General features: G+C 41.6%; 1 protein-coding gene across 1 annotated transcript; it reads left to right on the top strand.

The window, feature by feature from the left end:
* Positions 1-7,378: 7,378 nt before the first annotated feature.
* Positions 7,379-8,353, top strand: LOC102828703 (olfactory receptor 51D1-like). Its single transcript, XM_006870242.1, has one exon. It carries the CDS (start codon positions 7,379-7,381, stop codon positions 8,351-8,353), a length of 975 nt encoding a protein of 324 aa, XP_006870304.1.
* The last annotated feature ends 3,918 nt before the right edge of the window (positions 8,354-12,271 follow it).

The raw sequence follows: 12,271 nt of genomic DNA, 5'->3' as shown, positions 1-12,271 counted from the left end.
CTAGATGGATGTTTTAAACTTTCAAGTCCTGGTTACTTTATAGATAAGAAAATGACATCCCAAAGGATTAAAATGTTTAAGATTAGTTTTGGGGTGAAGTCTCCTAAAAGCTCATTTAGTTTCAAGTAGAAGATGGTAGGGTAAGAACGAAGAATAAGCTAGAGTTTCTAAAGAGTATCATCATTTTCTTGGGAAACTACAATGATAATAAAAACATTTATTTAAGTGGAAGGATTTTCAGTAAGCTAGGAAATGAATGATCTAGTTCATCCTTTAAACATGGCTTTAGTTTGTTCAAAAATGGAAGAAGCTTATATTTGTGCTTGTTTTACTTTTTTTTTTCCTGTACAGAGAGAAATAGCACCATCTCTGTTCACAAATGAGAATAACAATACATTACCAATTGTAAATACCTGCATCTCAGCACCTACATCTGTCACAGACAATTGCTATTGTCCATGGTTTGTGAATTGTGACAAACACAAATTTTTTCCCTACTTGCTTTGGGTCTCCCTGGTCTCCTTTATAGCAGCTAAAAATATTTCACTCTTCTGTCAGTCACCTAACCTTTTTTTGTCAGTTATTTTTCTTTCCCTCCATTCTTCAGATAATTCTTTGAAAATAATTCTTAATTTAACTCGACTCTGTATTATTCTTCAGAAGTATTAATATCATTGTTGTTGTTAAGTGTCATCGAGTCAGTACTGACTCATAGCAACCTTATGCACAGCAGAACGAAACACAGCCCGATCTTGGGCCAACCGCATGTCTGTCAGTTTGTCTTACGGTGGTGCCTTGTGAGTTGCTGTGATTCTGAAAGCTATACCACCAGTATTTTAAATACAAACAGGGTCACCCATGGTGGACAGGTTTCCGATGAGCTTCTGGACGAAGACAGACTATGAAGAAGGAGTGATGAACTACTTCTGAATATTTAGTCACTGAAAACCTTATGAATTAATATCATACTTACAGCTTAATGGAGCTGTCCTGTATTTAGTAATTATCATCTCCAAAGGAATTAACTTTGAAGTACCTAGATAAACAGATACCAAACACAGAAATATTTTAAGGGATGAATATTTCAAGGAATGAAAGTAGCTGTTTCAGTCAGACTCCAGACAGGAAAAGAGAAACCACACCAGTGATCTTTGCAGGGAGCATTTAATATAAAGACTTTGATAATCAAGTATTGGAGGGATGACATAGTGAAAAGGGAACATAAAAATAATGCAGACATTATAACTGCAAGAAGTAGCCTCCAGGACTGTATCAAGATGGCAGACAAATCAAATACATTACATAGACCTTCTGTAACAAAGATGAGAGAGACCAAATGAAACGAATACAGAAGATAATCCATGAACCCTGAGCTTCAGAGGGGAGAATAGAGAAGTGGACTGAATGTTAACTTGGAAGAAAAGCTGAGCAGAGACAGTGAGAAAGGAGATACCAAGGTGACCTGTTGGCTGGCCTGACTTGGTGCGGTGATTGTGACCTTTGGGAGTAGTATTGGATCTGAGCAGAAGCCTGACAGCACACACACAGATGCACACACTGGTGGCTGGTCATGAGAAAAATGAGATTCCCTTTTGTTCGCCATACTCCTGGTGACTGGAGGTATGGTCAGCCCCTACCCTTATCCACTCTGAAACAATACCTTCTATGCTAGAAGTCTGAGCCTCACCTTTGTGAACTAACTGTGCTGTCGTAAGTGGAGTGCCAGGTACACCACCCCAATACCTGAAGGTCGGTGAACTCTGCTTCTTTAGCCCTTCAACAACATTTGAATGATGGTGTTGGAGAAGAATACTGAAAGTACCATGGCCTGCCAAAAGAGTAAACACATTTGTGTTGGAAGAAGTACAGCCAGAATACTCCTTAGAAACCAGAATGGTGAGATTTCGTCTCTCATACTTCAGGTATATTATCAGAAGGGACCATTCCCTGGAGAAGACATCATGCTAGGTAAAGTGGAGGGTCAGCGAAAAAGAGGAAGACACCCAATGAGATGGATTGGCACATTGGCAGCAGCAATAGTTTTATGCTTAACAAAGACTGAGAGGATGGCGCAGGATCGGGCAATGTTTCGTTATGTTTGTTACTATTAGTTGAACTGATTCAATGGCAACTAACAACAATACAGAGTAGGACTGGTACTCTTACCATAGAGAACAACAGATGAAAGCAGAAGGCGGAGAGAGAGCATGGCACGTTGAAGGAATGGGCTAATTTCAGTGTAACAAATGCTAAGTATACAGTGTGAGGTCCAATGTTGGAAATGATGATGGGAGGGAGGTACACAAGGACACTCACGAAAGGGATTATGATCTGTGCTATGGAATTTGAACTTCACTCTTTTATTCTAAAGGCAACAGGGAGGTACTGTGAATTAATTTGTGTGTTTGGAAGATCATGCTGGTTAGAGTGTAGACAGTGGATTAGTAGGAAAGATCTTCAGTGAGATTAAGCAATGAACAAGTTATTCTGATGATCTAGCAAGAGAATACATTGGTTTAGATTAGAGTTTGATTTAAGATAAAGAGATAGAGAAAAATTGTACAACTCAAAAAATATCTGGGAAATAAAATAAAGAGGACTTGGTAACTGACTGGGTAAGGTAGGGGAGGGAAATTAGAAAAGAGGGAGAAGTCAGGGATGATTGCAATGAGTTTGAGGGATAGCCAATAGACATTTACATGTCTGGAGCTCAGGAAACTGGTCTGGCCTGGCTTACTTCATGGAAGCTGTAGAAGTAGTTAAGATTGCTCATGGATACTGTATAGATGGGGAAGGACAGCGGCCCTCCCTTGAAAAACTCCACCAGTAATGTGATAAGTAAAAGACACGGAGTTTATTGATTTCATCCTGCCAGCATTTAATTGTGTTCAAACTTATCTAGCTTCAAATTTCACATTTAACAAACTCTCCCTGGAGTTATCAATTCTTCAAGTAATGCCCATCTTTCTACTTCTCTGCACATGCACACAAAGCTGTCTACATTCACTTAGCCCATTTCTTCCCAACTCACTCACTCTTCACTCTAACTTCCAAGGGAAACCAGCGACTTTTTATTTCCAGTCATTACACTTATTGGAAGTCCTGGCATGGTGCTTTAGGATAAGCACTGGACAGCTAACTGCAAGGTTGGCACTTCAAACCCACCATCTGCTCCTCAGAAACCTTACATAGGGTCACTATGAGTGGGAACCAACTCGATAACAACAACAACGTACTCCTTGACCTCTCAAGAGCTTTCTGTACTGCTGTCCATTCTTCCTCCTAACAGACTTCTTCCTCTGTTAGCAGTGACTCAGCTGAATTTTTCTCCTACTTCAATGGGATCTTCCGGATGTTTTGACTTGTAATAATAAACACAAAAATTCACGGGAAAATTGCTAGTCACTTATTTTTATTTTTCACATTAAACTGAGGCTTGTTGTTAAGTGCCATAGAATCGGTTCTGAGTGGATGGTGATTTTGAACAGCTGACCCTGTGGCTAGAAGTCCAGTGCTTATCCTACAGTGCCACACCATGACTTCAAACTGAGGCTTGTTGTGGTTGTTGTTGTGAAGTGCCGTCGAGTCGGTTCCAACCCATAGCGACCCTGTATAGGGTTTCTTAGGAGTAGCTAGTGAACTTGAACTGCCGACCTTGCAGTTCAAACGGCTTTGCAGTCTGGTGCATTAACCCACAGTAACACACCAGGACTCCAAACTTAGGCTTAGTGTAGTCATAGCTTTAGTAAGTGGTTGGTCTGGTAGTTGAACTCCAGTCTGTTTCCTGCTAGAGCCCTGCATCACTCTATCACTGTATTAATTTTGGAGGTACAGGAGAGCTATGTTTACATGTGAAGAAAAGTTTGACATATGAGGATGGGAGGGAGGAAGAGTTAAGGGGCAACATAATGCAGTAGGAGGAACTCAGATTCAAGAATTCTTGGCCCTATAGGCCACCATTGAAGTCCTGGTATGGCGCTGTGGGTTAATGCGCAGGACTGCAATGTAAATTTGAACTTTAAGTTCAGCGGTTCAAGCTCACAAACCTCTCTTTGGAAAACCAATACAGGAATGGACTGGAAGGCATTTAACAAATTGCTCTAGGCTGATTGTTGTTGTTGTTAGGTGCCATCGAGTACCAACTCATAGAGACCTTATGCACAGCAGAACGAAACAAAGCCTGATCTTGGGCCAACCTCACTACTATTGCCACGCTTGAGTCCATCAATGTTGCCACTTGGCCAATTCATCTCGTTGGGGGTCTTCCTCTTTTTCTCTGACCCTCCACCTTATCAAACATGATATCCTTCTCCAGCGACTGGTCCTTTCTGACAATATGTCTGAAGTATGAGAAATGAAGTTTGGCCATCTTGGCCTCCAAGGGGCACTCTGGCTGTACTTCTTCCAAAATGGATCTATTGGTTCTTTTGGTAGCCCATGGCACTTTCAATACTCTCCTCCAACACCATAACTGAAAAGCATCAATTATTCTATGGTCTTCCTTATTCACTCTCCAGCTTTTGCATGCATATTAAGTTATTGAAAATACCATGGCTTGGGTCAGCCACACCTTATTCTGAAAGCTATGCCCCCGGTATTTTAATACCAGCAGTGTCACCCATGGTGGACAGGTTTCTGATGAGCTTCCAGATGAAGACAGATTAGGAAGAAGGAGCGACGAACTACTTCTGAATATTTAGTCACTGAAAACCTTATGAATAGCAGAGAAACTAGGCCGATTATGAGGCTGCAATTCCTCACATGACCTCAAGAGGCAGCATTAATAAACTAAAGGCAGCTCCTGAACACCGGTTTGCAATGGTGTTGCTGTTGGGATGTGCATTTTAAACTTGTGTGCTTGCTTGCTGTGTTTCCCAGCTCCCGCCATTCCTCTTACCCTCTTCACCCCCCAGCACTTGCCCTCTCTCTGGTCTCCTGAGCTGGCTCAGAATAGTAATCAAGCTCAGCTCCTTTGGGTAGGCGGTAGGGCTCAGCTTTCCTCAAGGCCCCCAGGAAGCCCAGCATTGTTCACTCCCGAGGGCCCCAGAGAGGCTGTATATGGGAGGTGGCCTAGAGCTGAGGCACTGGTGGTGAGTGCAGCAGGTTCAGTTTAGAAAACAGAGGCGGCGAGGGATAGCTTGACCCCTCACTGGGGATGTCTGCAGAGACCAGGAAGGAAGGGCACATTGCATAAGAAAGATGGCCTTTACTTAGACAGCAGAATGGTAGGAGAAACAGATTACAGTTACCCAGATTTCAGACCTTGTTTACTAACCTACTCTAAAAGGAATTTCTTCAAAACCGTTTGAGGCCCATTTCAAACTTATCCTATCCCTTCTCCCAGGACAGGAGTCGCTGGTTCCAGCCTCTTACATTTCATTGAGGAAACAAGGCAAGGGGGACGAATTTACCCAGGGAAGAATAAATGTATGTGTATGCATGTGTGTGTTGGTGGTGGAAATAGGTAAGGAAGAAGGAAATTGGAACGCTAGAAAGTTAGGTTGGGGCCACATTGTGAAGAGTCCTGACTGCCAGACTGTGGACTTCTGACTCAATCCTGAAAGTTATGGGAATCACCTGTAACTGTCTAATCAGTTTCCCAGTGTAAATGGCAGGATAGATTGGGGTAGACTGGGTTTGGTGGCAGGGAGGTTAATTAGGTGGTTCTTTTGAATGATTAGGGGAGATGGGATGACAGAATAAGGCTGGAAACAATGGAGGGATTGTCAAGTAAGAGAAGACTCTATAATCCATTAGTTGGAAAAGCTAAATAACGTATGGGGATAAAATGGCAGAGTAATCAAGATTGAACTACCTGCCCTGATTTGAATGACTTGGGTGATACAAATTCACTGAGATCTGAATAGGGTAGAGGCCTAGGTTTAGAATTGGTTCTATTTGGGGCAAGATGATTGTGGGCCTATAAGCCTCTCCAGGTAGGAATATCAAGAAGGCAGTAAGTTTTATGGGTCTGGATCTCTGCAAAGAGATTTAGAGCAGAGTGGTCTGTGTAGAGAAAGGTAGTGAGCCCTGGTATTGAGTGATCTCCTCAGAACTGAAGGTGCAGGATGGGATGGGTGTCTCCAGATGCCCAGTACTCTATTGCAGTGGCCTAGGCTGATTTTGTATCCATGTCTCAGCTGCATCTGGTTTCTGTGCCACACCAAAGCATAAACTGAAGTTGACTCTTACGTGGGCCTTCAGAGACTCTGCTGGCAGATTCTGTCTTATAGTTTATTGTTGTTGATGTTGTTCAGTGATGTCGAGTCTGTTCTGACTCATATCGACCCTGTATAAGGTTTCCAAAAGTGGCTGGTGCATCTGAACTGCTGACCTTGTGGTTAGCAGTCCAGTGCTTACCCTACAGTTTCAAACCAGGATTTATTAGGGACTGAAAGTTATAGTTTCCAGACCCCCCAGAACACCAGAACTACTTTTCCAAAAATTTCAGATGAAAAAAAAACAAACTTTGGAAGTAAGGAAGTGTTGTTTTTTTCAAAAAGATTTCCAGTTTCCTTCTCTTGGGATTTCTGATGATTTGGGCCCAGATTAGAACCAAGGAGATGGTGTTTTCAACAACTGTCCCAGATAATTCTATCAGGGAAGTTTAAGAACTACTGTTCGTGACTAAATGAATATCTGCCTCTTGAAACCCAATCCCAGACTGAGACATTATTTTAAATTTGACTTTAAACATGTTCTGTTGTTGTTAAGTGCTGTCCAGCTTGGTTCTGTTTCATAGCAACCCTGTATAGTGTTTCTAAGGCTATAAATCTTTGTGGGGGTAGAAAGCTTTATTTTTCTCTCACAGAGAAGTGGGTGAACTCAAACCACAGACATTATGACTCGTAACCCAGTTCTTATCCTAAAGAGTCATCACAGTCCCCAAGTCGGCTTACAGGCAGATCTTAACGGCAACCACAGAATGAATCTCTAGCTCTGGACCCCAACCAAATCTAACTTCAACATGTACCAGGAGAGCTGGGTCAGTGTGACAGTTCTATGCCAGCCTAGCTACTCTGTTGCCGAAATGGCTCTGAACAGCATCCCTGGACAGCTACATCAGCTCTGAAAATGAAGGACTATTGTTCATGTTCTTCTTGTCAGTTCTCACATACTGAGATCTATGGGACAGTGTTAAAATTTGTTCAAGCAGCACTGGAGCTTGGCAGGTGGGACAAAGAGCAGGGTGTCAAGAAAGGTGTGTGTAAGGAGCTTCAGAGCATGGAGAGTCTGAGGTTCAGAATTACCAGAAGTATCCAGTCTTCTGTTTTGTAACATCACTACTCCAATGCCTTTCTTTATAGGTTCTCTCTCTCCTCTCAGTCATGACTGAATAATGTTTTTCCTTTACCCTTTCATAGACACTGGATTTGGGATGCAGAAGCCCCAGCTTTTGATCCCTCTCGCGGTCATTCCGAATGCAACTCTGATCCACCCAGACTACTTCCTTCTGGTGGGCATCCCTGGCCTAGGGCCTAACGTACACTTTTGGCTGGCGTTCCCTCTGTGTTTTATGTATGCATTGGCCACCCTGGGAAACCTGGCCATCGTCCTCATCATCCGTGTGGAAAGGCGCCTGCATGAGCCCATGTATCTCTTCCTGGCCATGCTTTCCTCCATTGACCTAGTCCTGTCCTCCGTCACCATGCCCAAGATGGCTAGCCTTTTCCTGACGGGCCTCCAGGAGATTGAGTTCAACATTTGTCTAGTTCAGATGTTTCTTATCCATGCTCTGTCAGCCATGGAGTCAGCTGTCCTGTTGGCTATGGCATTTGACCGGTTTGTGGCCATCTGCTATCCTCTACGCCATGCTTCTGTGCTCACAGGGCCCACTGTGGCCAAGATTGGGTTGGCAGCCCTGACCAGGGGATTTGTCTTCTTCTTTCCCCTGCCCTTTATCTTGAAGCGGTTGTCATACTGCCGAAAACATACCGTCACACACTCCTTCTGTCTTCACCAAGATATTATGAAGCTGTCCTGTACAGACACTACAGTCAATGTAGTTTATGGATTGTTCATTATCCTCTCAGTAATGGGCGTGGACTCCCTCCTCATTGGTTTTTCCTACATCCTCATCCTTAGGGCTGTTTTGGCACTGTCTTCTCGGGGAGCAGCACTCAAAGCTTTCAACACTTGCATCTCTCATCTCTGTGCTGTCTTGGTCTTCTATGTGCCCCTCATTGGACTCTCTGTGGTTCACAGACTGGGAGGCCCCACCTCCCTGCTCCATGTAGTTATGGCTAATGTTTACCTATTGTTACCACCTGTTGTCAACCCCATTGTCTATGGAGCCAAGACCAAGGAGATCCGTTCACGGGTGTTCCATATGTTCTCAAAAGATGGTAGGTGAAAAGGATAAACTACTAGGTATGCCTAATCACTATCAAAGATGGAAAGATTAAGATCATGAGGCATGTCTTAGTGATTACAGCATCTACCCACTGGGCTGTGTGCTTCCAGTTATCAAAATAGATCTTGGATTCCTGTCACCACCATTCTGTGTTAATACAGAGCAGTTTGGACATTCCATCCTGGAGAAATATCTGCATATGGTGTCTGGATGTATCTCTGTAATGGAGGCCTTACCCTCTCCCTTTTTTATAATGAGAAACTACAAATAGCCTTTTCTTTGTGTATAGAAGAGAAGGCTTATGATCTGTACCAGTCTAGATGTATGGTATTAGTTTTTCTTGTATCTATGTATCCATGTCAATGAATCTGTTTTGGGTGACAGAGGTTAGCTATATGAAGTTTCTTGTTTAGATCTCAGGTGATTAAACAGTCATAATTAGGGGTTAATAAAGGTATTTGGTTAATCATAATTGGAGGGAGAAAAGGAAGAGTTGACCAGAAAAAGAAAGTTCCCATGAAGTATTTAAATTTCTGTATGTGTATCTATTTACATTTATATGGAATCTACAAATGTATGTGATGCTACTAGAAGCTGTTTATCTATGAGGGTGCTGAATATTCTGGGTGTGGTTATGAATGTCTAAGTTTGTTTATGTGAGTATATGTATTTGCAGTGTGCATATATGCATGGAGTGAGTACCAGCTATGTCTTGGTGAGTGTGTGGTAGCTGTATCTTGGTATGCATATATTTAATGAGTGATGTGTCTGATTGTGTATCTGTTGTGTTTATGTTGCATCTATAAGCTGGTGTGTGGTGTGCATTTATCTGAGAATGCTGGTATCCACATCTATATGTTGAATAATATCTTAACTTCTAGCTGTTAGAATCTGATAGGGCAAAGAAAAATTTGCACAGAAGAATTACTTGTAAATGCTTTAGATTCATTTGAGGCAGAGGAAAGACTACTGAAATAGGGCTTACAAGGTTCAAACCTTGGAAATATCGTAGAGCAGTATTGCTTAATATTCTTTCTGGACCGCATTTCCCTTCTGTTAGTGAGAAAACACAACAGCAGTAATTTTTTGAAAATTAATTTTGTGACGGTCCTTTGTAAACTATGACGTGTTGTGAAATACAAGCAATTATCATTTCCACTTGTGCCTCATTAAATAATTTTAGGAAGCATCATTCACATCACTGTGTGTGTGGTGCTGCCCAGAAGTGTGTAAGTCATCGGTTGTGTGGCCACATATAACAGTCCTGATTTATTATAACTAACAGATTAAAACAACATTTTATCTCTAAATAAATTGCTTACACAAAGCTTCAGAAAAAGCTACTATATATTACCTAGGATCTGATTTTGTAAATGAAATCCAAAGAAAATCTAACCTTACCAATATGTTCTATTATTTCTGGTCGATATTTACATGAGGAAAAGAGACATGGTGATGCTGGAATTAGACAGGATCTGTTAGGACCCCACTAGCATTGATTTTTGGACCACTTACTTAACCTACTGTACCTCAGTAATTTTGGAAACTTTAAGCATTGTAAGGCAGAAACATAATCTGTACCCTGTAAAATGGTTGTAGAGATTAAGTATAATAATTGATGTGAAACTTCATGAAAAAGAAAAAAAAATGACGAATAAAAGTTGGTGATGATTGTAAATAATAAAACTAGTAAAATGTGATATGCTTATTTCAAGTTAGGGAATGGTACTCAAAATACAGAACTGACTCCACAGCACATAACCATTTAATATACAGCAATCTTTGCTTTTTGTACCCACCTTTTATGACAACACTAAAAGTGATTCCTTTGTATATATTGAAACGCCACTGGTTTTAGACCAACTTGTGACCTTCTATCTCTGGAGATCCTGGAATATCTTTGAATCCTTCAGAATCTCTTGATTTTGGTATCTGGGGGGATTAGAGTTATTGTCACCTCTGAAAAACTCAGCTGTCAAACTTGATCAAGAGACTTCCCTAGGCTCTCACTGTGTCTAAAAATAATTTTGTTGCTGTCAAGTCAATTCCAACTCACTGACCCAATTGAACAGAATAGAACTGTCCCATAGGGGTCTTGGTGTGGTGATGTAGGATAAGCACTGGAATGCTAACTGAAAAGTCATTAGTTCAAACTTACCAACCGCTCTTCAGAAACCCCATACAGGGTCTCTATGAATTAGAATAGATTCAACAGCACTTAACAAGAACAACAACAGCATGGGGTTACCAAGGTTATAATCTTTTCAGAAGCAGCCTGCCACAACTTTCTCTGGTGGAGTGACTGGTGGTTTTGAACCATAGACCTTTCAGTTAGCCATTGAGAGTGAAACCACTGAACCACCATGGATCCTTCCTCACAGTCTCTAGGCTTCCTTTTATCATGGACCTTAAACGTCTATATTCCAATTATTTGTCTATTCCTCTGTCATAGAGCTTAAATAGTTATAAGACAACTGTCTGTTTATCCCTCCATCACAGAACTAAGAAGTCATATGATAGCTGTCTATTACCTGTGAGGAGAGGGATCAGATTGATTCATATGTATGTTCTCCAGACCTGACACGCAATGTCAGTTTGTCTGGTTCTACTCAGAGGGAGAGGATGGGTATATTACAGTACACTTTGTTGTTGTTAGGTGCCATTTAATTGGTTCCTACTCAGAGTGACCCTATGCACAATAGAATGAAACACTGCCTGGTCCTGTGCCATCCTCACAACTGCTGCTATGTTTGATCCTGTTGTTACTGTTACTGTGCCAATCCATCTTGTTGAGCGTCTCCTTCTTTTTCATTGACCTGTCACTTGACAAAGTATGATGCCCTTTTCCAAGGAGTGTTCCTTCCTGATACCATGTCCAAAGTGCAGAGCCAAAGACTTGCTTCTAAGAACTTTTCTGCCTGGGCTTCTTCCAAGACAGCTTTGTTTGTTCTTTTGGCAGTCCATAATACTTTTAAAAGTCTTTGTGAACACCATAATTCAAATGTAGCCATTCTTCTCTAGTCTTTCTTATTCATGTCCAACTTTCACATGTATATGAAGCTGTTGAAAATACATCATGGCTTGGGTACAATTTCACCTTAGTCCTTAAGTGACATCTTTACTATTTTAACCATTTTAAGATATCTTTTGCAGCAGATTTGCCTAATAAAATATATCATTTGATTTCTTGCCTGCTCCTTCTATGAGTGTTAATTGTGGATCCAAGCAAAAATGAAGTGTTTGACAACTGCAATATTTTCTGTTGATCATATTATTTGCTGACTCAGTTGTGAGGATTTTTGTTTTGTTTACATTGAATTGCAATCCATACTGATTATAGGAGTCCTGGTGTGGTGCTGTGGGCTAATGCATCAGACTGTGAACGTAAGGTCGGTGGTTCAAGCTCACCAGCTGCTCCTTGAAAACCCTATACAGGGCCGCTATGGGTCGGAATCGGCTTAACGGCACTTAACAACAACAATATCTGGTAGCATAGTGGTTACTAATCAGGCTGCTAACCTCAAGGTCGGCAGTTCGAAACTACCAGCTGTTCCGTGGGAGAAGGATGAGGCTTTCTGCTCCTGTAAAGGTTTGCAGCCTCGGAAACCCTGTGCACGGTCACTATGAGTTGGAACCGACTGCACAGTACTTAACAACAACAACAACAACAACAACATTTATACTAAAGCCTTTGATCTTCTTCAGTAAGTATTTCAAGTCCTCTTCTGTTGCAGACCGTCCAGACCCGGGCAGGAATTTGAGGCCCTGTGGGTCCAAGTGTTGCAGACGGTACAGGCCGAAGGCTCTGAGGAACAGACTCTAGCCACCTAGCAGACATAGCAAACTGTCTTTCATCTTTTTGTTCAGTTATGTTTATTTTTATTTATTTATTTTTTAATTTAAGGTTTTTATTGTGGA

This window comes from Chrysochloris asiatica, unplaced genomic scaffold, assembly GCF_000296735.1.
Source record: "Chrysochloris asiatica unplaced genomic scaffold, ChrAsi1.0 scaffold00140, whole genome shotgun sequence".
In the NCBI taxonomy this organism is placed as follows: Eukaryota; Metazoa; Chordata; class Mammalia; order Afrosoricida; family Chrysochloridae; genus Chrysochloris; species Chrysochloris asiatica.
This window is presented reverse-complemented; position numbering and strand designations above follow the sequence as displayed.